Below are 27,880 nucleotides of genomic sequence, written 5' to 3' on the forward strand. Positions count from 1 at the left end.
GGAAAAGCAGATGTCTGATTTGTAACACTCGAAAACAATAGGAAGCCAGGCACTGGTGGTTCATGCCTGTCACCCTAGCTAGCTAGTCAGGAGGCTGAGATCTAAGAGTCTCAGTTTGAAGCCAGCCTGGACAGTAAAGTCTTTAAGACTTTTATCTATGGTTAACCACCAGAAGGCCAGAAGTGAGCTATAATTCAAGTGGTAGAATACCAGACATTAGCACAAATGTTAAAGGACAGTGTCTAGGCCTTGACTTCAAGCCCCAGGACCAGAAAAACAAACAAAGAACAAAAGACAGTGGGAATAGACTTCCACTCAGGGTTGGGATAAATAAGAGGATGTGGAAACTGAAATCATCTTGGGTATATATATACATATATATGTACATGTATATATATATATATACACATATATGCCTTTTTTTCCAAGCCAGACTGTACTAGTTGTATTAAAGATACTTTTCATAAACCATTATGGTAATCAAACAGGATATGGGCAGACAGTCTTTAACAGTATACAACAGCTTTCAAACTCCCTTCTTAGATGGATGGTCAAAATCAGAAAGTCATTTCTAATGTCCAATGACTTCTTAATTTGAACACTGGAGTTTAGTAGTGGCACAAAATAAAATAGTATTAGAGCCCAGGCCTGTAATCGTAGTTACCCTGGAAGCTGTGATCTGAGGATTGCGGTTTGAAGCCAGCCCAGAAGAAAAGTTGGTGACACTCTAATCTCCAATTAACTATCAGAAAGCCAGAAGTGGCACTGTGGGTCAAAGTGGTAGAGCACTAGCCTTGAGCAAAAACTGAGCTGAGGGACAGTGCCCAGGCCCCAAGTTCAAGCCCCACGACCTACAAAAAGACAAAAAGAAAAAATCATATTTTGAACTGTGCACAGTTATCAGAATGCTTCACTAGATAGCTCCAGTACCTTCAACTGCCTATGCAGGTCTGTTGTAGCATCTCCATCTTGGTGGGCTATACCTACCCTTGCTAGCAAAGCCTTTTCCTTCCCCCACCACCCTTGGGTTCCTTCTCTCCTTTTTCTGCATGCCCTTTTTAGGCTGTGGAGGAGCAAGTTTAGCAGATAAGCTTTTGGGTTTTCTCTGTGGCTTGACCTCTACCTTGGCTTTATCTTCCTTAGCATCATCCTCTGCCTTTCTCTTCCACATGAGGGCCAAGGCAGCAAAACATGGGCACTGTGAAAGTGCAGATGTGGTGGCATATAACTTGGTAAATCCAGGGTCATATTCTCACTTCTTCTTCACACACTGCTCTTTTATTGCCCCCCACCCAGTCCTGAGACTTGAACTCAGGGCTTGGATACCATCCCTGAACTTTTTTTTTTTTTTTTTTTTTACTGATGGCTGCCAGGACACCATTCAAACCACAGCTCCACTTCTGGCATTTTGGAGGTTAATTCGAAATAAAAGTCTCATGGACTTTCCTGCCCAGATTGGCTTCAAACTGTGATCCCCAGATCTCAGCCTCTTGAGTAGCTAGGGTGACAGGCATGAGCCACCAGCACCTGATCTAGAAGGGCCTTTTTGTGGCCATCATTTCCCTTAGTCTGGTCTCATGGAGTAATAACTTTATGAGTCCCACAAAATAGGGTTCCTCTCTGAGTCAGGGATAGGGAAGACAGAACCTCCCCCTGCTTCCCAAATCTGAGATTAAGGTCACCACCTGAAGACTCATGTTTGCCACTGTGTGGAGTTGGTCACAGTGCTACCAGTCTACTTGGCATTTTGCACAGCAATGTCCATGATCTGAAGGACAAGTTTCTAATTTCCACTGAGGCAGAATGCCCTTGAGCCTAGCTAGATTATTTTCTTTTAGAAAAGACATATCTCAAGCTTATCAACTTCCTTTTTAAAGACATGGCTCCTTTCCTTCAAAGGAAGTGTGTGTTTCTGTCCAGATACAAATGGGATTTAAAATGCTGAAGGAAGTAGATTTGATTTACTGAATATACTCTTGGCACCTGAGAGAGGCTGAGATTAAAAAAGAATAATAACTGGGCTTGCCGGGAGAGCACTCTGAATTACCAAACTGCAGCAAGGTTATTTTGCCTGGAACATTTTTGTTCTCCTCTAAAAAACATCACCTAATTACAGACATGATGACAGAAAACAGAAAAAGCCCATTTGTTCCCTTCCCAGTTTCTATTCTACTAAGGATGACCCAAGAGCAGATGTAGATTTTATTTTCTTGGTGATTCAAAAGAAAAGCAAGCATTATTAAGGAAAAACAGCTTTAATCTTAGACTGAAAATGCACATTAAATGTAAGCAGAGTAGAAAAGTCTCGTCAGGAATGTAACCTGCTGCCTTTAGAAAACTAGTAGTATGTGTGCCACTGGCTTTTAGAATGGCAGTAGCTCACACCCTGTAAGCTGTGGCAGTGGCAATAAGTCAGGCCCTTGCCCAAGTGCTCAGTTTGCACTTACATCTGAGGACGGAAGGGGACTCTCACATTCACAGTACTCTCAGTCAATCAGGAGATGCTGAGCCTGAGATCTCATTGGCTCTGTGGTGGAACTGGCTTTAGTAGTTCGGGAGAAACAAGTTATCAAACTAAATAAAACTATTTATTTTCTCTGCCAAGTAAGACTATTTCTAATTCGTTGGTTCACACAAGTCAAGCACCAGCACCTCAGTTTGGTGAAATATGTCCCAATTAGTGTTTCATCAATAATAGTGGAAGCCTCCACACCCAAGTGTGATAGTTTTAATATCTACTCTTTGCTTTCTTGTATATGTTTCTTTTTCTTTTACCTGGGAAGTGTCAGAGGGTAATGAGATGTCTTTCCTTTCGTGTGTGTGTGTGTGTGTGTGTGTGTGTGTGTGCGCACACGTTGGTATCCTGGGCTTGAACTCAGGACCTAGACATTGTCTCTGAGCTTCTTTTGCTCAAGGCTAGCACTCTGCCACTTGAGCCACAGATCAACTTCTGACTTTTTAAGGGTAATTTATTGGAGAAAAGACTTTCACAGACTTTTGTACCTAAGCTGGCTCAAACTACGATCCTCAAATCTCAGCCTCCTTAGTAGCTAGGATTATAGGCGTGAGCCATTGGTGCCAGCCTGAGGGTATTTTCTGATGTCAGGTGGTCTTGAGTTTGAATTGGTTCCTAGTTGACACTTTTATGTTTTTCTGGGTGTCATTATAAACACAAATTTATAGACTAGCTTAGTAAATTTCCTGTGCTGAAGATTAGGATATTACAATTCTCATTTAGTTAACTGCACTCAAAATAAAAAGACCCGAAAGATTAGGGGATTTCTCATCACTGATTGACTGAGGTCAAACAGCCAGGAATTCACTTTATTTGTACCTAATTATGTATTAATTCCTACTTTGTTAATTAAATGTTAGTTATTCTGCCAAAACAGGAACCAGTAACAATCCACAGACTGAATTGTAGGAAGTAACCCTGAGGTTTTCAGAAGCTTTTGGATCTAATTTAGTTTAATGCTTTTATAAATACATTTTAAGACTTTGTTAGCATATGTTAATTGCACAAAATAATGGATTCCATTATGGTATTTTCATATATGTCCAGTTTGAACTTAAACATGTAACTTGGCTCTACTTGTTTTCTTAGAAAGTGTAGGGAAATGGAAAAAGCTTGGCCTGTGGTATTCAGCAGGCTTGGGTTTCAATCAATTACTTCCAGTGACTATGGCAAGTTTCTTAACCTCCCTCAATCTCAGCCCTGCCATCCTCAGCCTGGAACAAGGATGAGGTTACAAGTGTGTGTTCATAAAAGTTCACAGATGGGCTGGGATTGTGGCCTAGTGGGAGAGTGCTTGCCATGCATACATGAAGCCCCAGGTTCCATTCCTCAGCACCACATACATAGAAAAGGCCAGAAGTGGCGCTGTGGCTCAAGTGGTAGAGTGCTGACCTTGAGCAAAACGAAGCCAGGGACAATGCTCAGGCCCTGAGTTCAAGCTCCAGGACTGGCAAAACAAAACAAAACAAAAAGAAAGAAAAAGAAATAGTTAACAGACACAGAGAGCCAGGCCTAGCTACCCAACTAACCTTACCTCAGCCATTGTAACTTCTGTCTTCTCCCTTTCCTCCTGCTTTATTCACCTCTGCCACTGTAGCAGGTCATTTCATACATCTGGGCTTTGTTTTCTGCATCTGAAAAAAAATCACACAGTCCTTTTCAAAAATCTCCATAATTCTAGGCATATATATATGTATGTATTCTAGGCATATATTATAATATATAAATATTTATTAAACATGACTTCTTGGGAAAATATTTGTATCAAATTCAGAAGTATGACTGACAAATAAAGGAAGAAATACCAACCACAAGCTGTATCTATTCCTTATGCTAAAGGCTAACTTCTTCTGAGAACAATTTAAGTGAAAAATTCAATAAAAGCATGAACTATTCCTTGCATTCACCTTAAAAAGAGCAGTGGGATTCCATAGCCTGCATTCTTGAAGCGGGTAAGTGGCAAGATGTAAATATTTATCAGAATAGGAGGAGCTCGTCTTTGTCTGCAGGTGGGTGGAAACACATTGTTTGCACTAAGCATTTAATAATCCCATCTGTTGGAAATGCATATGTGGAGATACTTAGAAATTGCCATAAACCACCTAGGAATTGGCAGGGATATGATCCTGGAGAGTTTCCAAACTCTGAAATAGACCAAGAAATCCAATATGAATCAATACATAATTATAAAATCCTTTCTTTGGCCACAGCTCCTTCAATGTATTTCTTTAGGCATGCTACAGAATCTGAGACAGTCAGGCCCTTTGCTCATCTGAAAACTTCTGCAGACAAAGCCAGAATGTTCTCTTGTCTGGCTGATAATTCCATGTCTTCCAAGTCTTGTTAGGTGGATTATAATTCACTGAAAAGTGAATCAGTAGGTCTAATAAAAGCTTAATTCTGCTAGGTACTGGCAGCTCACGCCTGTAATCCTATCTATTCAGGAGGCTGAAATATGACAATCATGGCTCAAAGCCAGCCTACACAAGAAAGTTTGTGACACTTTTATCTCCAATTAACTACCCCAAAGCCAGAGATAGAGCTATAGCTCAAATGACAGAGTGCTAGCCTTGAGCACAAAAGCTCAGAGACAGTGTCCAGGCCTTTTGTTCAAGCCCCAGGCCTAGTGCACACACCAAAAATGCTTAATACTTCCTTTTCTTTCCTCTTACCCCTTTTGCAAACCAGAAATCCATTTGGTGGGGCCAGGCTCAGTGTCCCATTCAAAGCAGTACCATAACAGCTCATCTGTACCTACCAGTAGTATGTGTATTTGTTTTGACCAAACTTCTTTCTTCAGAGATCTCCATTCACTGGACACCTCTATTTTTTTTTTTTTTTTTTTTTGGTCAGTCCTGGGGCCCGGGTGCTGTCACTGATCTCTTTTGCTCAAGGCTAATGCTCTACCACTTTGAGCCACAGCACCACTTCCATTTTTCTGGTGGATAATTAAAGGTATGTCTCAAGGATTTAGGTTCAAAGCCAGCCCAGGCAGGAAAATCCTGGGCTGGCTTTGAACCTCGATCTTCAGATCTCAGCTTCCTGAGCAGTGAGGATTTATAGGCGTAAGCCACCAATGCCTGTTTCCTATCTCTTTTCTTCTTCTGTTCCCACTCTGCTTTTCTGTCCCTTTGTCAGAGACTGCATGCCTATGTTATACAGACAGATGGCTCACTGAAAGCTCTACCTACTCTGAAGGAGAAAAGACTGGGGGTTCAGGAGAAGCTGTCAAAGACATTTAATGGATCATTACTTCTTTTGATGAAATTCTTTATGTAACTTTGTCTCTATGTAAAATTTAAGTAGGAGTTTAAAAGAATACCTATCTCACAATGAGCAATTTCCAACCAAAGAAATGAGGGTTTTATCTTTCCAAGGCCATGGAATTTGTGAAGCCATCTCTGTCCCTGTTCTGCTGTCTCACAACATAGCTACTGACACATATCCAGCAAGAAAATCCTCACAGAAATGGTGTTACAGACTTCATGGTATGCCCCTAAACTTTATACATCGTATCCCTAAACACCAACACCTCACATGTGGGGTAATTAACTTAAATAATGTTTGTAGATTGGGCCCTAATCTGATATAACTAGTGTCTTTATACAAAATGGAAACCCAGATAGACACTGGGAGACACCAGGGCGGGGCTTGGGGGGTGGGGTGCCTGTGTGGTGAGATGACCATATGAGGACATAGCCAGAAGGCTGCTGCCTGTAAGAAGCTGAGAGGCCTGGGGAAGACCAATCCTGCTGCCACCTTGAGCTGGACCTAGACCCTAGAACGGTCCCAAAATAAACTTCTGTGGTTTAAGCATCCCTCATCTGTGGTTATTTTGTTATGGAAGCCCAAGCTGACTATGACAGCTAGGCATAGTACCAGGTCTTTGTGATGAGACCATCACAGGATCTCCATAGCAGGAGGTCTAGAGGACAGGGTCAGTGAATTCTCTAGCATGAAGAGAATTCAGTAGAGGTGACATGGGACCTGTGTGAGACGTATGTACTTGAAACCATCCTTTGCTGGCAGGATGAAAGGTCAGCATGGGCTCAGGCGTGCACGAGTGTGGCAACCCTGCAGCACCCAGGGAAAGAGCTGTCTCCATACTGACTCCAATGGCGACTGGGTAGAGTTATGCAGAGAGTAACCACTGAGTCTAGGTGGGGAGTGGAGACCAAACAGATCTGGGCTCTGTGAACAGCAATCCAGAGGGAGGTATGGGAGAAGAGGCTGTGAACTCCATGGCAGTCACTGCTCTGGAACTGTGGCTACACCTCCACAGAGTTACAAAGGAAGTCATTTAAAGTGTTTTGCCCAGTCCCAGAGTCCCTCCATGGCTTCTACTTCAGTCCTTAAAGTTTGGCCTTTGCAAAGCCACAAATGACCTCCATTCTACTCAATATAGTAAGAAAGGAAAAAATATCATAATTTGTAGACCATTGTATAAAATATCTTCCTAACAAAGTCTTAAAAGCCATTATATCTGTGCCTTTTTATATATTCCTATTTGTGTCTATTGATTGGGTAGAAATAATGGATTTGTCGTATATAATTTAGGTAGAAGAGTTCATTTGGAATCCTCAGTAGATTCTCAATAATAGAAAACATGACATACAGTTTTCTAAGTGGCACCTGGTTATTTTGTTAATTTGGTTTTGTACACAGTGATCTATTGCAGCTTTACTTTTCTTCATTGCCTCACCAATAGTTTCCACTGCCCATTGAGTCTAAGAACACTCTGTGCTATACTGTACTTCTGAGTCTATTCAGAGCTGTGTCTTCATTAAGGCATTTCCCTGTTCCTAGTCACGGGAACTTAACTACACCTGGTGATAAAATATCCCACACTCTTGTAAAGAGGGTGTGCTGCACCTGCTGTTTTTGCACCCTTTCCCCCAGCTTGTCTTTTTGCTTCTATTTAATTTTTACATAAGCTTGCTAGCTTTTAGGAAAGGCCCTTTGACTGAGTTCTGTTTCATCTGTTGAATCCCAGTAGACTTTTTCTATGAGGGAAAATTGACATCTGCTTGATACTGTATCTTTTTCCCCATGAGTACAAAATACCTCAATATTAGTTTTAGGCTTTCTTTTATAGAAAGTTGAATGTTTAAAACACACTAGTATATATAATATTCAAATCCTCAAACATTTATAGAAGGATTTTCATTGCAAGAAGTATGTTAGGGACTGATAGATTTTTTTTTAATGGACAAGTGAATCTTCTACTCAAAAAAGAAATCACCATTGATTAGAAGTGTAATAAGCATATACACAGTGTCTTTAATATAAACCAGACTATGCTAATAGTTGACAGAATAGTTGAACATAATATGCTACCAAGGAAGGGAGATGAATTTTTACCTCTAAGATCACCTGGAGAAAGAATTATATGTAATATTAGCTTTAGGATGCCCATAATTTATACTATATTGGTCTTAGAGTTTAATATAGTGAGATGTGGGGAACACTTGTGAGCCTATGTGTTTTCATAGTTTGATAACTAAATAAAAGCATTTATTGTTTATATTGTGGCATACTAAATATGGAAACGAGATTATCCCAAGTGAAGAAATTCTCCAAAATTCAAAACTTTTGAGCACTAGTATGATACCACAGTGAGAAACTCCACACCTGGCCTTACATGATAGGTTGCAATCAAAATACAGGTGCATTAAAAATACTGCACAAAATTGCCTTACAGGCTGTGTCTGTGGAGTAGGTGAATTTCATGTTTAGACTTGGCTTACTTCCCTAAGATTTCTCATTATGAATGGACAAACATTCCAAATTCTGAAATCATTGTTTACAAGAATTTTGAATAAGAGATAACCTATTTTAAGGAGATATGTTTGTTTTCTTTTTTTTGTATGTCTTCAAGGTATTCATTAAAATTTAATTGATTAAAATTAAGTAAATATTTAAAACTCAGCTCCTTAGTCACAGTAGCATATCTCAAGTGTACAGTGCCCACTAGGGTTTCTTGTCTACCTTGTTGGATAGTGTAGCTTTGGACAACCATTTGTTGCATAATTAATAATGTTGCTATCTAAATAAGGGAAACATTTAAGCACAACAGTTTAGATGTGTTTCCAAGCCTGGGTCTTGCAAATAATGTGCATCCTGATTGGTAATCTATATTGTAAAAATAGATTATCTAACAGATGTAACAGATTCTAGCATTTTTGGGTTGAAGAGAATATGGTTCAGCTTGTGAAAAGATCAGATGGAAACAATGAAGAATGACAAATTTTCCAGAGGAAAGGTTTGCAATTGTGAGTGTCAGGAGGCTGCAGTGGAATTTGTAGACTTCTGCTTCGTTGGGTGGAGAAAAAATTCAAAGCTGAGCTATGTAAACTGGAGACCGCTTCTTGGGTTGTTTATTTATTTTTCTTCCTACTTCAAGTTCCTTTTGGCACTTTAAAGGGTTTTTTTTTTTGCTGTTGTTTTTTTAACTCCATATAACCAAATCTAACTAAAGTTGAGAAAAGTCTACATGTTGCATTCCTGGTAACTTCTGATAATTCGTGTGTGTGTGTGTGTGTGTATGCGTGTGTGTGTGTGCTATGCACACACATGTATGACCTGATGTATTTGCCTACTGGGTACCCTGTTTCTTATGCCTGTTACTCCCCCCACTTTTTTTTTTTTTTAAAAAAGACATTCCTTCAACTAGGAGGGAAATCAATGGAGTGTCAGAAATAGGAGCTAGGAGTGCATGAGCCATCGCTGATCTGGGAAGAAGCAATGCAAAATAATAGAACTGTAAAATACCTTTCAAAACTGTCAGCCAGGACAGTTGAGTACTTCAACATACTTGCAGCAAATTGAACCTTCTCTTCCAAGTGATACAGAATTGACTTCTCACTTTGTGAAACTTGAAATGCAAAAGTGAAAGTCTAGAAGTGCTTAGAAATGATAGGAAACATTTACAGGAAGTCTTCAGATAAAGGATTAAAGTCATTCATTGATTTTGAATTTTAAACACTCTTTCTTAAAAAGCTTAGAATGTGGATCTCCTCTTTGGAAGTTATTAGGAATGTAAGATGTGCATTAAACTATTGGGAAGAAGCAGGGGAAAGTGAGGCAGAGTGTAGGGACAAGTCAAATGCATATAAATTTAATGTGTTGTGAGGAACATTCTGACAGTGGCTTTCACAAGGCTTGAAGTTATTCCCCATGCATTCTTTAGTAGTGCCAGCATAGACTTTTGGTTATGAGTCAGTATTTGGGGGTATAATTTTCCACATTCTTCAAGTAAGGAAACAGGCCTGCAAAGACTGACTATAGCTGGGCACCATTGGCTCACACCTGTAATCTAGCTGCTCAGGAGGCTGAGATCCATGGATCACAGTTTGAAGCCAGCCTGAACAGAAAAGTCCATGAGACTCTTATTTCCAATTAATTACCAAGAAAACCAGAAGTGGAACTGTAGCTCAAACGGTCCCAGTAATTGAATAGAAAAAACAAAACAACTAAATATATTTTCCAAGAACATACACCTAATGAATAAGAACCAGACTTTGGAGTCAGATGGACCTGGAATTTCCATTCTACTGTGACCATTTGTTGACTGGATACCTTTGGTCAAAACACTTCATATGTTCAGTAGCTCTGGTTGCGACTCAGTTGCTACTCAGTACAATGGGAATGGCAGGCACCTCCCATCCAGAGACAGCTGGCAAGAGTTGGCAAGAACTCAGAGTTAGCTGGTGTCTAAGTGCCTGGTGCAGATGAATAGACAACAACTGTTGTCATTTTCTGGCTTTGGGCTGAGTACTATAGAGAAGCTGTAGAAAGACAAAAGAAGTAGAGAAAGCATTCTTCTTACTCTTCAATAGCAAAATGTTTTTGGACTTCTCCTGATCATTTTTTTAAAAAATGGAAGACATTTCAGTTGTTATTTTGCCCTGGGCATTTTGTTAGTCTTCTAGTAACAGTCAGAATTAGGTCTGATTACATAATAGGAGGGGAAAAAACAACTTGCTTTGTAAAATGAGTTAAGACAATAGGCTCCCAGTTAACATTTTCATGCAGGAAATTTTTTATTTTTGGCAACAGTTGACTGACCTTAATTGAGAAATGACTGTGACATTTATCCATTCTGTTGTTGATGACAGTGGGTTGTTTCCAGATGGGGACTGTGACATTCTTGTACGAATGTCCTGGTTGGCATGTGTCCACTAGGAGATACAGTGAGGAGTAGAGGGGTGGGTATGGGGCCCCTGCTGCTCCAAGTAACTGCCAACACTAAGAGTCATAATGCCTTTCCATGCTGACCTTCTGGCAGGGTTATCCTGGCCTTTGTGTGCGTGTGCAGGTACTGGGGCTTGAACTCAGGGCCTAATCACTATCCCTTGGCCTTTTCATTCAAAGCAGCATTCTACCACTTGAGCTACAGCTCTATCTCCAGCTCTTTGGTAGTTAATTGAATATGAGTCTTCTAGGCTTTCCTGCCCAGACTGACTTCAAACTGCAGTCCTCAGATTTCAGCCTCCTAAATAGCTAGGATTACAGACCTGAGCCTGGCACCTGGCTGACTTTTCCTTTTCCTTTTTTTAAAAAATATATTTATTGTTATTATAAAGGTGGTAATACACAGAGAGGTTTCAGTTATGTAAGTCAGGCAATGAGTATATTTATTTTGGAACAGCCAGCTGACTTTTTATTATAATTTTAATAAAATTATCACATTAATATTTCCTCATATTCTTCCCAAGCACAATTTGCAATAACTATATTATTTTCTGTGTATATCATCATTTATACAATCAGTCCTTTATTTTTCATAAATGGTAAATCTTTGAAATGTCTCAGCCTTTTCTGAGACACCGGTGTAGGGGTCTCAATTCTTTTCATGTATTGTCTTATTTTGGATAGATTCCTAACAGTGGAATTATTTGATCAAAGTGCACAAACCAAAGGCAACTTTCCTCTGTAGAAGTATTGCCTCAGGACTGGAAAGGGAGGAAGCTCACCCTCTTCACTGTGGTAGTTCGTATGCTCTGAGATGATAGCAATGGTGTGGGCAGAGGTGGAGGGGTGAGGGCCCCATGGGGGACAGAGCCAGCCCAGCACTCAGCCACAGGCTCCTGCCTTCCACCTCACTCCACTACCAGTTATAAAGATGAAGTATTCCATTGAAATGCACTCTCCTCAGAAGCACATTTCCAGGATGGCAGCAGAAATTCCAGAAATGTCACTATACAGAGCCAGCAGTATCACCTGAAGATGGGCTTGGAGGTTGTTTTTGTTTTCCACAGATATTTATCAAGTTCTTATTTTGTATGCCTTCCCATATATCATTTTATCTTTAATAATGGTATGAAGTGGATGCTATTGCCCTACCCAGCTTATGGATGCTAGAGCTAAGACTTGGCAGCACCAAGATGAGAATCCAGATGGTCTGTCTCTGGAGGACCGTTCTACCTCCCAGCACAGCACCAGATCGTTTGTAACTGAGTGTTACAGTGATCTAAGAAACAGATGCTGTCAGAATTCGGAAACAAGGGCAATGAGCATGGACCCTAGTGGACAAGGATTGGTTTAACAAGCAGAGCACCCTTCCTGCTGAGGGGAGTGTAACTTAGGCCTCTGAAAACATAATCTCTTCAGGTTATTCGGGAAATTTCATTTCCCTTCATCCTCATCTAGCAAAGTGCATTTTCACAGGCTGCATGTTCCTGGGGGTATAGCTAGCTTATCCTTCAGATTCAGTGGGAATTTAATTGAAAAAGTCATCTGGGTTGACCATGCTGGGAATGGAGTCAGCTACAGCTCCCCAAAGAACACTTCCTCTGAGGTTGTGTGAAGTGGATACCCACAGGTTCATAATTCTAGTTCCAAACTTTAATTTGGATATTCTGTGCCCAATTCATGGAAAGGTATTTTCCTCTGATTCTGTTTTCTAACATTATTGTGAGCTTCTGAGAAGCTACAATAGCAGGTAGCCAAGAGACACACACACAGTGACTTTCTTTCTAAGGGGCAAAGTTGAGAGGTTGGAAGCAACAGCACACATATTATGCTCTGTAGTATGTGAATAGAAAACATTCAGCCAGATGCTAGTGGCTCACAGCTGTAAATCTAGCCACTCTGGAGGCTGAGATCTGAGGATCCTGGTCAAAGACAACCCAGATAGGAAAGTCTGTGAGACTCATCTCCAGAAAACCAGAAATGGTGCTTTGGCTCAAAGTGGTAGAGCATTAGCCTTGAGCAAAAGAGCTCAGGGACAACACCCAGGTTCTGAGTTCAAGCCACACAATCAACAACAAAACAAAAAAGAACAAAAAAGAAAATAAAAGAAGAGTCAAGCCAGTGTGGGACAACCTCCCCCAACCACCAAAACAAACAAATAAATCAGTAGAGCAGGTGAATTAATGCAATTCTCTACTCAGTTTGACATAGTTTTTTTGGGGGGAGGGGTTGGGACTTGAACTCAAGGCCTGGGGAGTTGTCCCTGAGCTTCTTTTGTTCAAGGCTAGCATTCTACCTCTTGAGCCACAGTGACACTTCTGGCTTTTTCTGAGTAGTTTATTGGAGATAAGAGCCTCACAGACTTTTCTGTTCAGGCTAGCTACAAACTGCGATCCTCAGATCTTAGCCTCCTGAGTAGCTGGGATTATAAGCATGAGCCATCAGTGCCTGGTAACAATGTAAATTTTTATTGAATAACTCAGAACATAAGGAATCATTTTGGAATTGAGTCAAATCTGTGAATTTGAATATATGCTTTCAACCAAGTCAGGACTTAATAATCAGTAATTGGCTCAACAGAAAAATTCCTTTGTGTGTGGTGCTGTGCTCAGCATTGGTGGGTCAGAATAAAGAACAAGCTCTTAACATCAAGTTGTTCATTATTGGCTTGGGTTGAGACAGAGCCTATGTGTGGCCAGGTACAGGTGTCCAGTCACTAATGAACATCATCCAGAGGCTTCCCTTTGCCTTCCATTTCTCCTGCAGACCCAATTCTCTGAGGCAGCAAGTGGGCAGAACCTGGAAGAACTTAGATTGAGTATGGACAGGTTCCCCAGGGAAATGTTCACATGGCAACCACTTCCATAGCTATGTTGCTTTCTTCCCTCCTTCTCAAACCCCAAAATGACCACGGTCAAAATGACCACAGTCACACCTTAGTTTAAAATACGTTGGCCCACCCGTGGCTTATGCCTATGATCCTAGCTACTCAGGAGGCTGATATCTGAGGATCGTGATTCAAAGCCAGCCTGGGCAGGAAGGTCCTTGAGACTCTTATCTCCAATTAACCACCAGTAAACCAAATGTCATGTTATGGCTCAAGTGGTAGAGTGCTAGCCTTGAGCTGAAGAGCTCAGGGACAGCACCCAGGCCCAGATTTTAAGCCCCATGTCCGAAAAAAAAAGTGTGTGTGGGGGGGGGGCATGCACATACACCTTTTCTGGGGCTTAAGCTGAAGGCCTGCACATTACTCTTAAGTGTTTTTGCTCAAGATTAGTATTCTACCACTTGAGTCACTGCTCCAATTCCAGCTTTTTTTTACTCTCCTCCCTCCCTAAACCCAAAGTTTTTCCTTCATAAATGACCAGAATTAGACCTTAGTTTAAAATACAGAGGTTATTATAGGTTGAGGTGTAACTGTACGGAATAATATGGAAAGCTCACATGTACCGTTTACCAGGCATCTATCAATGGTAGTCTCTTAAAAATTTTTAGTATAAATAGTATAAGTACCATATTAATATTGATACTACTCACCACTTACTCAGAGTTCCCCCAATTTTGTTTATATACATGCTCTTCTACTAATGATGAGCTATGTGACATCAACCCCAACGTAAGTAGAAGATATTATAAGTCTAATATTCATTTAAGGCCAAGCATGTGGATTCAGGCCTGTAATATCACTACTCAGAAGGCAAGGGTTGAAGGATTTTGAGTTCAAGGCTGACCTAGACAAAGGTAGTAAAATTCTGTCTCAAAACAAAACAAAACAAAAAACTAAGGAATTTGTAGTCACAGCTCAAGCAGCAAGTATGAAGCTCTAATACTACAAAAAAGATGCATTCAAATATACCTAACCTACTGACCATCATAACAACACACTACATTGTAGTGTCTGGATTATGGCATGGCAATGTGACTAACAAGGAGCTATCGCTCTCTACCTCTGCCCAGCATAAAAAAGAGAGTGTCTAAGCTCTGTGCAAGTGGCTCATTCCTATAATTCTAGCTACTTAGGAGGCTGAGATCTGAGGATCATCGAAGCTAGCTGGGGCAGGAAAGTCCATGAGACTCTTATCGCCAATTAACCAGTGGTAGAGTGCTACCCTTGAGCCAAAAAAGTGTCAGGGAGAGCACCCAGGCCCTGAGTTCAAGACCCATGGCTGACAGAGAAAGGGAGGGAGGGAGAGAGAGAGAGAGAGAGAGAGAGAGAGAGAGAGAGAGAGAGAGAATCTAAGTGTGTATTATTAGCTTAGGAAAAGATCAAAAGTCAAATCATAATGTCTGCTGAAGATATATTGCTTTACGAAGTTGAAAACTCATTAAGTTGAACCATGGTCAGTTGGTACCATCTGTACACACAACTCTGTGTGTGCATGGGTGTATTTCATCCTCTGCTACTTTATATGTTTAGGTTTTGTGTACCAGCACTCCCCATTTACAGAATGCTTCCATCACCACAGCCTCTTTCCTTGGTGTCACAGGGTCCTCCTGCCTGCAGTTACCTCTCCCCCATATCGCAGCTCCTCCTTTGCCCATTTGTACCCGCGCACTTCAGGTCCTAGCCATTGGCAATGACTCAACTCTTCCCCATTTCTATAGAAATATAATCTTACCGTTTCAAAAGTGCTACATTAAAGGAGCCATTCTTGGGAATGGGCTGTATTGGCTCAGCAAAATTTGCTGGATATGCTTCTAAGTGGTTACATATCAATAGTTGGTTTTCATTCACTGTCATGGCATGGAAGTTGGATCACCTTCAGGGACAGTGGGCTGCTTCCAGGGTTTGCTGTTATGAATAAAGCTGCTGTGAACATTTATGCATAGGGCTTCGTGTAAGTTTCCATTTCTCTAGGATAGATGCTAGGTCAGATGGTGTTTGCATACTTTTGTTTTAGAAAAAACAAAACAAAAAAACAAACAAACCCGGCCACACTGCTTTCCACCAAACAGGCTAAACTACTCTACACTTGCACCAGTAATGGATGAATTGTCTACTTTCACCACACCCCTATCAGCATTCTGTTGTAACTCTTTCATGTTAGTGGTTCTGGTCAGTGCATAGCCATGTCTCCTTGTGGTTTTACTTTGTATTTCCCTTGTGGCTGAGGACATGGAATATATTACCATGTGTTCATATTGTGTTCAATCGGGCTGGGAATGTGGCCTAGTGGCAAGAGCGCTTGCCTTGTATACTTGAAGCCCTGGGTTCGATTCCCCAGCACCACATATATAGAAAATGGCCAGAAGTGGCGCTGTGGCTCAAGTGGCAGAGTGCTAGCCTTGAGCAAAAGGAAGCCAGGGACAGTGCTCAGGCCCTGAGTTCAAGGCCCAGGACTGGCCACACACACAAAAACATATTGTGTTCAATCAAACGTCTGTTCCAATTGAAAATCCAATTCTAATTGGATTACAAATATTTTTACTATTGAATCTTGAGAATTCTTGGCTGGTTTTATTTTGTTCTTGAGACAGGTATTGCCATATAGCCTAGGCTGTCCTCAGATTCACAATTCACTTGTCTCTGTCTCTTTGATGCAAGGATTATGGGGTTGTGCCATTGCACCTGGCAAAGTTTAAGCATCTCCTTTTTCTCTTCCCTCTGTCTTCTCCTCTCCCCTTTTCTCCCTCTTTCCCTCTCCTCTTCCCCTGCTTGGTGTATGTGTTGCCAGGGATCAAACCAAATACCTCATGCATGCTATGCAAGCATTCTACCACTGAGCTACACCCTGGCCTCAATAGTTCTCAATACAATGCAAACACAAATCCTTTTGGGGTAATCTTTTCTCCTTGTCTGCATTTTGCCTTTTCAGTCTGTCAACAAGCCTTTTTTAAATAAAAAAATGGGTTTTAATTTTGATGAAGGAAAATATATTATTGCACTTCCCAATGTAGCTTTGAGTCTTCAGGGAAGGTGAATGTCTGTGACTAGCTCCTGAAACCCTCATAGGCTGTCTGTATAATCCTCTGATAATCATTGCTCTTAAGAAATCAATAATATGAAATGGCTGCATTTGCTAAGAAAGGAGTGATCAAAGGCAAATTCACAAGCCTGCTGAGTTTCATTTGAGCTTCTCTACTTTTTTTTTTTTAACCAAACCATGCCAAGTGGAAATTTGAGGTTTCTATGCCAGATCATCGCTACCACTAAATAAATATCAGGAATTATTTCCTTAGATTCATATGAAATAAGGTATGTTCAAAATTAAAGGCAAGTGTTAAGACTGGCCATTTGTCATTGGCTCTAAACCAGGTGGTTTTAGAGCTTATTATTTGCAATAGGCCTGGAAGCTTCTAGTTCCCAATGAAGACATTTAAATTTTTTTTGCTACCAGATATCAGATATATCTGATCAGTATGCTTCACTTCAAGCTAGTAAAATAAATTTTTTTAATCAGATTTATTCTTTTTTGTGTGTGGCAGGTCCTGGGGCTTGAACTCAAGACATGGGTGCTGACCCTCAGCTTCTTTTGCTCAAGGCTAGTGCTTTACCACTTGAGCCACAGTACCACTTCTGCCTTTTTCTGAGTAGTTATTGGAGATAAGAGTCTCACAGACTTTTCTGCCCAAGATAGCTTTGAACTGTGATCCTCAGATATCAGCCTCCTGAGTATCTAGTGTTACAGGTATGAGCCACCAGCACCTGGCTTAGATTTATTTTCTCTTTAGCTCTCTCTCTCTCGTTCTCTCTCTCTCTCTCTCTCTCTCTCTCTCTCTCTCTCTCTCTCTCTCTCTCTCTGTCCTTAAATCCTTAAGGGAGAGGAAAAATTATTGTACTTTTTGTTTTTGTTTTATGAATCTTTTCCCCAGAGGGAATACTTCCATGGACTGTTGAATTGAAATGGAACATGGAAAGAAATAATCATTTCCCCTTAGAAATGATTTTCACTAACAAAATCATAGTGTCTTCTGACTCCTTTCTTCTAGCTGCTGGGAAGACATGGTAAGCTGGGACTTGGAGAAGGTGAGCGGCATGAGTCTGCTTCCTTCCTTTGTCCTACGACTGTGCCAAGGACATGGCTATCTTGGCATCTAGGTGAACTTTAGGGATGTCTCCTCAGGATGTCTTACTCATCATATTCCCAGCATCAAGAACAGAGTGTGTTGGAAGTGGTGCTGTGGCTCAAGTGGTAGAGTGCTAGGCTTGAGCTTAAGAGCTCAGGGACAGCACCTAGTCCAGAGTTCAAGCCCCATGACAAACTAAAAAAATAAGAAAAGAACAGAGTGTGTCCTATCAAAGATGCTCAATAAATAACTGGAGAATTCACAAACTTCAATATCTCCTCAACATCTGAAATTCAATAACATTTATCATCTAGCAAATTTTCATCATTATGAATTATTCATTCCACCTGGGTGAAAGCAAAAACTGTATCTTGCTTACATCTTAGTCATTTTTTAAAAAGACTAGTGTCTAGGAAAGGAGTAGATATTAGTAAATGTTGACTTGATTGATTCACACCTTCATTGAGCAAGTATGTCTTGAATATCATGTTCAGAACTCTCAGGGATATACACACTTACCCAGAAGCTGAAGCCCCTTTTCCCTCAGGTAGCCTGTAATTTGGTAGTAGGTGGAGGGGGGGGGGTGAACAGAAATAGGTCTCCTGAAATATTCAAATAATATATGGTTGTAAATTTTATAGCCTAAGTAGAACAGATAATAATATAACAGCTCACAAGATAATAAGATAACATCTAGAATGACCACAGAAGGTTCTGGTTAGTAGTCTCAGAACCTTTCAAGAACCTTTCATACCCCTACTAGAATTCTCCTTTTCATACTCCCTATTCATGGTGTCCAGACTTCTCTCTTGGTCCCTCCATCTCCATCTCTCGCAGTTTTTTTTCTCTCTCTCTCTCTTTCTCTCCTCCCTCTATTCCTCCTTTTGCCTTCTTCTTTACCTCCCTTTCTCTCTCTGGCAGTACTATAGTTTGAATTCAGGACCTCCAGCTTGCTAGGCAGGTACTTTACCACTTGAGCCATGCCCCTAGCACGTTCTTACTTTAGTTTTGCCTGGGCCTCAGACCATGATCCTTACTACTTCCATCTCCTATATAGCTAGGACCACAGGTGTGTGTTACCCAGCACTTTCAGCTTATTGGTATAGCTAGAGTCTGGCTAACTTCTTGCGCATTCTGAGCCCCTTTACTGAGATCTTTCCAATCTCAGCCTTCTGAGTATCTAGCCTTGAAATGCCATCCTTCCCTTTGCCTTCTTTCTGCCTGTGCTTGACATCAATTACATATTATACTGGTCAGGATTTTTGGGTTACAGGAAGGAAATGCTCATCTCTAAGTGGCCTACACAAAGGAGAAACACAGATTTGATATCACTGAAAAGAGGGTGTAGTGACAGCCAGACCATAGCTGGTAGTGGATACATTCCAAGATGGTGGCTGGCCATCTCTCAAACTCTGTATGACAAGCATGCTTGCCCTCTCTTAGCAGAAGAGTGAGAGGGAGAGAGGGGTCCCTTGGAAGATAAGAGACTATATAATCAAAAAATATTTAACTAAAAATATGTAAACAATCTAGGCACTTGTGGCTTATACCTGTAATCCTTGTTAATCAGGAGGCTGAAATCTGAGGATCGTGGTTCAGATAGCCTGAGTAGAAAAGTCAAATTTTCACCAATTAACCAACAAAAAGCCATTTCTATGGAGATATGGCTCAACTGGTAGCGTAGAGTCTTGAGCAAAGAAAAGCCAAGTGAGAGCTTAAGCCTCTGAGTTCACTCTCTAGAATACATACATACATATACGTATACTTATACATATACATATACATATATACACACGTGTGTGTGTGTGTGTGTGTGTGTGTTTATGTACCAGGACAGAGGTGTGGCTGGGTCCAGCCATTCCAGCTAACCCCATTCCTATTGATTCTGACATAAATGAAGCCATTTTGGATACTCCCACCCCAGCATTGCCAGTGTGAGAGAAAGGCCACTTTCTGGGAGGGCTACCCAAACTGCATAGCCATGAGCAAATGAATGGTGGTTACTGTTGTAAGCCAAACCATTATAGAGTGGCTTGTCATGTAGAGATAGGAAGAGAGCAGGATCTAGTGCACAAACAATTCAGCAAGGGACTTTGCTTCATTCCACGGCTCTGCTTTCCCAGAGAAACTTCTTTGTATAGTAGCAAGAAGTCCACCTTGGCAATCGGCTTATTGTCCCCGCTTAGCAATACTCTCTGAAGATAAGGCTCTTTCCTAGCAGCCAAAGTCTGAGGGGTGATACTGATTGGCTCTGACTAGGTCACATGCCTATCTCTGCACAAGTCACAGTGACTCCTGATTGGCCAAGGCTGGCTCATGTGCCTCTCTCTCCTGGAGAGGAAAGCCAGGAACTAAACCAGCCCAGTTTAAAGTAGAGCTGAAGGTCCCAATAAGGATGAACTACAAACAGCAGGTGTAATTCTGCCTGTTTTATAAAGTTTTGTCTTATCTTTCCAAACTTTAAGCCTGATCCAGTTCTTTGGTGGTTAGCCTATGCTGCCTTGTGCTCCTTACACCTTGGAAGTACATTCTTATTTCACACCCCTAGGTGAGAACCTTTGTATTTCTGATAGTTACTTTTGTTACTTTAAGTGTTATTTTACTGTTTTTCCAGAGTGAGGCATTTGGAGGTCCATCAGAGGCCCAGAATCCTTATACTGTGAGAAATTTGCTTTCTCTCTTCTTTCCTCCTTTCCTCTCTCTAGGTCCCTCTACCCATCTGCTCTCTGCCTTTCTTCCTCTCTCCTTCAGCAAAATCCAAGGGACTGGTGGGGCTTGGAATATGGCCTGAGCCATGACTCTAGCTCAACTCCTTTTTGGTTATTTTTGGCCCTAGGGTCTTGGGGACTTTTCTGCACAAACTGGATCCAAATCATGTACCTCCCATATCAGCCTTCAAAGTAATTAGGATTACAGGCACGAGACTGTGACCTGGTTTATATCTTTATTAGTATTTTGGGGGAGGGGTAATCTCTCTCTCTTTCTCTTTTATATTCTTTGAACTAGGGTCTTGCTTTGTAGCTGAAGGTGTCCTCAAATTCAGAATCCTCCTTCCTCAGCCCCCTAAATGCTGGGATTACAGTCATACACCACCACACCAGGCTAATCGTTGTATATATATACATATATATACTTCTTACATGAGCAGAATCTTACTGCAGGTAATTTTCTGTGGTTTGCTTATTTTTCTCAGATTGTGAAATTCCACATACTAATTTTTAAGCTGAAGTTCAGTCTGTGGCTTTCCTTTTTCACTTTATCATTTCTAGTTATACAGATGTTGAAAAAATTTTAATATTATCCAACTTTTATAGTTTATGCTTTCTGAGACCTGTTTTTTATGGCTTAAGGTAAAAATGATCTTCCCTTTTCTTAGGACAGTTTTAAGCTGTGCTTTTTTACTAGAACTTTAATTTATCTTACATAGTTTGTTTATATTGTAACTATATTTGCATATGTTGTAAGTGAAAAGGGAAATCATGCAACTCCTTTACTCAAAACAGTGCTTTAAACCTGCCAATCCCCGGGGCTGCAAGGCTACATCCTGCCTAACCAGATCAGGTATTCAGAGCTTGGGTTCAGAAAAATGGTATCTAATTGCTCACCAATAAAGCCCTTTTTTTGCAGACTCCAAAATCCTGTGGGCAGAGCGCATTCACTGGGAAATAGAGACTACTTATGAAAATGAAAAGCCATGTCCGGACTTTCAAGTAGCTTACAAACTCGGTGAGTCAGCTATGCAAAATTAAAACACACAACCCGGTGGGATCTTAGTGGAAGTGTGCCCAGAGGAATCACAAAGAGGGAACAAACAGCCTGTTTTCTGTTTTCCCATCTCTGGGCCCTGGTCCACGGTCTGGTTTCACCGTTGCTGCCCAGTCAGTGCTTGCCTGTTGAATGGGGAGCAGCCTAATGGAAGCACTTCAGACAGGAGTCAACTTCTTGCTCGCAAAGCCATTTTGTACCATAAGCGTCCAAATAAGCCAACAAGCCAGGGTAGACGTCGCTCATCTGTGGAGTGGGGGCCGCGTGGGGGGAGGAGAGGGCGGGACCAAGTCTCAACCGAAGTCGGGGCAGCGGTGGGAAGCAAGCAGGGAAATTGCCCAGGCTGGGGCGGGCGCCCAGCGGGGCTCAGGGGGCGGGGCTCAGGGGGCGGGGCCTCGGGCGGCCCAGATAGGGGGCGGGACCTCACCTCCCAGCCCACCTCCTCCTCGCCACCCTAGCCCCACCCCTAACCCCGGGAGGCGGCCGTGGCGGCTGCTTTGGCTGCGGCGCTGGGCGGCCGCGCGGGTGTCGGCAACAGCTGCAGCCGCCCGCGCCGCCCCCTCAGCCCCCTCAGCCGCGGCTCGTCCCGGGAGACCGCGAAGTTCCCAGCCCGAGCGCCGACATGCCGGGCAGCGACACGGCGCTCACTGTGGACCGGACATACTCGGACCCCGGCCGGCAACAGCGCTGCAAGCGCCGGGTGAGAGGCGCGGGCTGCCTGCCGGGTGGAGGGGGCGCCGGGCGGAGGGGGCGCCGGGCGGGAGGGGGCCGGGCCTCTACCAACTCTCACCCACTCTTCACCTTAGCCGCCTGCCTCTCCGGCTGCGGGGGTCCACGCGTGCGCGTCCCACTCTGACGCGCCCGCAGGGGCTGAGGAGCGGGGCGTCGGAGCTCAGCCTGCATCCCCGAGCCCTGGAGACCGCCTCCGGGGTCGGGAGCAGAGCGGAGCAGAACAAGCCAGCGCCGCCGGGCCCTGCCCCGGGCGCGCACCGGGAGCTCCCCGAGTCCCGGACGGCGGGCGCTCCGCCGCCCTCCCTTCCCAGCAGGGAGCGCCCCCCCCCCGCCACGGGGAGCCGGGACACTGGGAGGACCCCGCCGCGCGCGGCCTGGGGCGCGCTGGAGCTCTGGCCCCCGGGCACCGACACCTTCCCGGGGTTGCCCGGGCTGTGCCGCCCGCCTCCTCCACACACCTGGGGCCCCTGGCCTGCTGTGGCCGGGCCCGGCGCGGCACCTCGCGCGCTGCTCCGAGCCGAAAGTCCATCTTCGCGCTGCCACTCCGGAGTTTGCAGCCGTACTGAGCAGGCGCCCTCGCCATTATTGGCAGGGTAATTTGCTGTTGCTGATTTTGGCTGTGGGCGAAATTAGCTCTGGTGAGCAAGCTCTGCGGAGATGAGCTCCGATGGGGGCTCCGGTCTGAAGCCCGAGGCTGCAGCCCCCAGCGCCCCTCTCTGCTGTGCCCCGGGGAGAGGAAGCCTGTTCCTCCCCTGGATACTTTCATCTTATCGTGGCGAGGCTCCACTTCAGGCTCCAGAATCCGATCTCCTCCGGGAGAAGTGCCATTTAACACAGTACCTCCTCCTCCCTGGCATCTATGGGTTCTGGCAGGAGACACCTGAAGTTGTTCTTTGAACCACCGTCTCCTCAGTTGTCCAATCACTGGGGATTTCGGTGTCGGCTTCCTTGTACAAAGTTCACGGGGGCAGAGTGGGCTGATTCTGGCCTGCCTCCTCCAAAATCCAGACACCACCCAGATGGAGAAAGTCGCCTATGCAGGATTTGGGTGTTCAGTCATCATTGAAAGTAGGAATTACTTGCTCCAGAAGTAATGAGCCCTGGTATGTTTGTCTATTTTCCCTTTAATACCTGTTAATTTAAGAGGGAGTTTAACAAATATGATGGTTGGTGGAATAATATTTTCAGCAACCCACTCCTCCCCATTGGCCACTTCAATGTACTTTTTTTCTTTAAAAGTTTCATGACAATGTTATGAAAGGGAACATTAAACATAAACATGAAGGCCTTCCTATAGTTAGAAGACTGTTTATTAACACAGCTAACTGCAGAAAGGTCTTTTTCTAATGCCACTTGTAATTGGAGAAGAGTCTATAAAGTTAATGTTGCAGTTGACAGAAGAGATTTCAAGAAGACAGATGTGCAGGCCCGGTTTTCTTGTTACAGTCGTGATGATCTTCATGTAAACAAGGCTAGTGATCTTACTGTGAGCTCATTTAAGCTGTTGACAAACCCCTTGGAATGCAACTTTGCAAAACTCATTGTTCCTTACCTCCAAGCAGACCTCTGTGTCTCACTACTGAGATGTAAATCGCTACAGCAGGGGGGAGGGGCGATTGAACTGCAGACTTAATTTATCTTTGCTGTATCTACCATTTCTCCAGTTCCACACCTGTCTTCACCATCTTACATGAATGGGCTTTATTTTAGTTAAAATTCTGTTTAGGCTGTTAAAACTGCTACATTGTTTTGTCAGCAGGAAGAAAGCTGATTTCTAAGTAGACTGTGTAATACTAAGTTAGACATTATATGCTCCCATTATTCTGTGTGTGTGTACATATATGCACATGTGTGTGCATCTGTACTGGTACTGGCTTGAGCTCAGGGCTTCATGTTCTTGCTTGGCTTTTTTTGTGCAAGGCTGGTGCTCTACCACTTGAGCTGCAGCTCCACTTCTGTGGGTTTTTTTTGTTTTGTTTTGTTTTTTTGTTTTTTTTTGGCCAGTCCTGGGCCTTGGACTCAGGGCCTGAGCACTGTCCCTGGCTTCTTCCCGCTCAAGGCTAGCACTCTGCCACTTGAGCCACAGCGCCGCTTCTGGCCGTTTTCTGTATATGTGGTGCTGGGGAATCGAACCTAGGGCCTCGTGTATCCGAGGCAGGCACTCTTGCTTGCTAGGCTATATCCCCAGCCCCTTGTTTTGTTTTTTAATTGTATATCAGAGACTCAAGGACTTTTGTGCTCCAAACCACCATCCTCAGATCTCAGCTTCCTGACTAGCTAGGATTACAGGATTACAGCACTTGGCTGTGCCCATTATTTAAACTGAGCCTATGGGGCAAGAACTAGTTAAAACTGGAAGAACCCAGGAGGAGGGCTTGGAACCTCAGAAGACTCTGACCACAGGTTCTACCACTGGTGCTGAATTTGTTGAGATCCCAGTTAAGATATCTTGACTGTCTGATATTAGGGGTTTTATTTTTGAAACTGCAAAGGATCAGGAGAGCTAGTGAAATCTTGGCAAACTTATAAAACTTTTCTCAAGTGGGGCAGATGGGATTTTTGAGCCCATCCTTAAGGCTGCAAGAAGTCTGCTGTAATGAAGGAAAAGCAAAAGCAATTTTCCTGTGCAGAAAGTGTCCATCCATTAGATGATTCTAGCTCCTGTGTTGTGAAACTCAATTAAATGCAGCCATAAAAGCATTTTCCTCTTACAGCCAGAAAAATGGGAAGTAAAGGAAAAACCTGAAATTATACTAGCACTTCATTTTTTACTGTCACTCTCTCCTTGGGAACAAACTAGTAGATTGTCGAAAGAACCTTCATAGTCTCTCTCATTTGGTGAATTGAAATTCCCCTAAAAATACTACAGACAAGTAGGGTACATGGGAAGATGTGATTAGCCTTCCAAGCATATGCAGTTCCTCCCAGGAAGAGGTGCATGTTTGTGGTTACCAAATGGTCTTTTTTTCTTCTCTCTTTAAAAAAAAATTGTAGCAAGGATTTATTTTAATATACTAATGATGTAATACAATATTTAGTAGAAAAAGAGAAGAATTTCCTGCTCCCCATGCAGAAAGGGAGCTAATGACTCTTTTTTTTTTTAATTCAATATTGATGCCTTGTTGTGCTAACAGGGAAAATTCACATCTCTCTTGCCCAGCTTGTTTAGGCCTTTGAGACAGGAATAATAATGAGGCAATGCACTATTTTAACATTTCAAAAGACTGTTTTTACAACCAGGTGAACTAACCTAGTTTCCCCAACCCTCGACCCCACTCAAAAAATGCAATGGACCTAATTCTGTGGTTGTCTCTAAGCTCCCAGTCAGGATCATTCACATTTTAAAACTTTATCTTGCAAGACTCAAATGATGTTTGTTAATTTGACACACATAGCATCTCTGTACTTAAAAAAAAAAAGAGGCTCACAATTGGAATCTTACTTTTTTTTTCATGCCCTACATAGTTAAAGCCTGTCATACTTAAAGTCTGTTTTCTACATAATAACTAGGCTTTATTAGATGTTTGCTAGTTGGCTCTCATTTTAAATGTTCTCATTTAAAACACCTGATTTGATGTGGCGCATGATTGTTTCTATAAACAGTTATGTTTCTATAAAACTGGGGCTTCAGTGTCAGACTGGCCTGGATGGTATTCTGGCTCTGTGTATTTTCCAACTAGGTGACTACCAGAAGAAAGTCCAAAATAACCTTTCTGAACTTCCAGAAGAGATGATGTTAGTTCATTCCTTAGAGAGTAATGGAGGGTCTTCAGTAAGAGTGTAAAACAAACAAATGTGAAAGGTTATGTACACTTATGTGTTAGCTATTTCTATCTGTATGTAAAGGAGGTCATTTTCTCTCTACTAATGCCATCACTAATCTGAAACTGTAACTCACCTCCATTTTTTCTCTCCCTCATCCTTTCAAGCCATCACAACACCACTTGGTCTTCCTTTGATGTTTTTCTGCACTTGATTTCTTCCTTCTGTATCTCCCCAATCACTCCCATTTTTGTTCATTCATGCACTTAGGACTTTCACCAACTTGTAGTTCATCATGCAGGCAAGAGTTGAAGGATTGACCTATATAGATCTCTGTTCATGAGGCTCATCCTAAAGGGCAGGACTTGCTGTCATGTTGCCGTGCACTCTGTGTCATTGGACATCTGGGGGGGGGGTGTTCAAGAAACAAGTGCACTAGTGTGTATAAAGTGTTTAACTTGGTCCCTGGTGGCCAGTAAGAACTCAGCAGATGGTAAACCCAGTTTACTTATTGATTCTTACAGTAGAAGAGGTGTCTATTATCTTGAAAGTAGAAAGACACTAATTTTGTGAAAAGCATAGCCCTTTCTCCCTTTACATGTTCCTCGTGACATGGCTTACCATGCAGTGTATAAACTATAGCACTGGCACTTTGAGGGCAAGAGAATTCACCAGTTCAACAAATCCTTAATGAGCATCTCCTGTGCTCAGAGACAGGAACCTCTGATATGTGTGGAACATGAATGCCACCTGTAACACATCTTGAAGCGCTCTGTGGATCGGCAACAGGTCCACAGTGTTCCATGAGTAATGGCTTCAGGCAGTCAGGGAGAGGAGGATGCACTTCATTGCCCTGCCCTGCTCTTATGGTAGAACTGGTTGGGCAGTGAGGCAGTAAGTTGATGATGGCGTGCTTACTCTTCAGGCAGGAAATCGGGCAAGTGGAAACAGACTTGCGTGGTAGGTGACACTGACCCAGTGAAGTGGCACATGGAATGGTTTGTGAGCACTGTTGTAAGTAGTGATATGTTTTATTCTAGAGCCCATTAAAGAAATTGTGAATAATGATTTCTCATGCCAGCCTTTACTTCCATTCAAGATGTGTAGATTGATGGGGTATGTGGATTTTGAGCTGTGCTTTGCTGCAGGCTCTCTGCTTTTTTCCACGGAGAATGAATTGCCAGCCACCACCAGCGCACACGCCTGTCACATCCGCTGTACAGCACCAACACAGCTGCTCCCAAGTTGCATCCCAGGATGTGTTTTGCTGCAGACCCTCTGCCTAGATTTCCACGGCTGCTGTTAGATACCAGCCAAATCCCAGATGAAAGTAACCCACCTTTTGATTTAAAGAGAATCTGAAGCGTTCTGCCCTGCTGTTTCTTAATTGTGTTTTGTGTTTTCGGTGGAGGGGGTGGTGAGAGAAAAGGAAGAGAACCATGAATCACTGTACTGTGAATCAGAGTGAGGACTTTTCATTCCTTAGAAAAGGAACATCAGGACATATGACTCGTGCATAATCTAGCCACTGCATCGACTTGGGCGCAGTGGGGCTTGAAGAAAGCAGTGCACTTGTTGATCCTTTGTATAAGCAGGCAAAACAACTTCCGTGGAAGAGTGCAGTAACCATAGTAGCAGGTATGTACCAATTGCTTAGTAAATAGTCCTTAATTCTCACAGTGGCCTGCTTATACCTCCATTCCACAAATGAGGAGCATGAGGCCCAGGCAGGTTTGTAATTTGTTTAAGGTCTGTGGCTGTTAGGAAATGATGGGTGAGCTAGTCTTGGAATCTAATTCTCTCTCACTCAAGCTTGCTTCTTAAGTACTCCCTTCTCTACCTTCGTGGTGAGTCCCGGGCAGCAGTGGGGGCAGCTCAGCATTAGTGAACTAGTTAGGAGCTTGG

The 27,880-nt window shown here is 42.8% G+C and overlaps 1 protein-coding gene and 1 long non-coding RNA gene across 6 annotated transcripts in view; one reads left to right on the plus strand and one right to left on the minus strand.

The window, feature by feature from the left end:
* Positions 1 to 27,880, plus strand: part of Tmcc3 (transmembrane and coiled-coil domain family 3) — a 245,569-nt gene that overhangs the window by 151,077 nt on the left and 66,612 nt on the right. For 3 of the 5 annotated variants that reach the window (XM_048358208.1, XM_048358197.1, XM_048358204.1), the window contains exon 2: positions 21,344 to 21,442. Coding sequence is in view for 1 of the 5 variants with exons in the window: in XM_048358191.1 (XP_048214148.1) it covers positions 22,104 to 22,181 (78 nt within the window). In the remaining 4 variants the exon portion in view is untranslated. Of the gene's footprint in view, positions 1 to 21,343; positions 21,443 to 21,947; positions 22,182 to 26,830; positions 27,614 to 27,880 lie in introns of those variants that run through there. The other 2 variants (XM_048358191.1, XM_048358214.1) reach the window with 2 other exon arrangements.
* Positions 230 to 26,834, minus strand: LOC125360197. The gene is made up of 4 exons (XR_007212659.1): positions 26,341 to 26,834; positions 25,359 to 25,360; positions 8,504 to 8,520; positions 230 to 242 (listed from the first exon to the last, which is right to left on the minus strand). It is a non-coding gene; the product is annotated as an uncharacterized LOC125360197 (long non-coding RNA).

This window comes from Perognathus longimembris, chromosome 1 (assembly GCF_023159225.1).
Source record: "Perognathus longimembris pacificus isolate PPM17 chromosome 1, ASM2315922v1, whole genome shotgun sequence".
Classification (NCBI taxonomy): domain Eukaryota; kingdom Metazoa; phylum Chordata; class Mammalia; order Rodentia; family Heteromyidae; genus Perognathus; species Perognathus longimembris.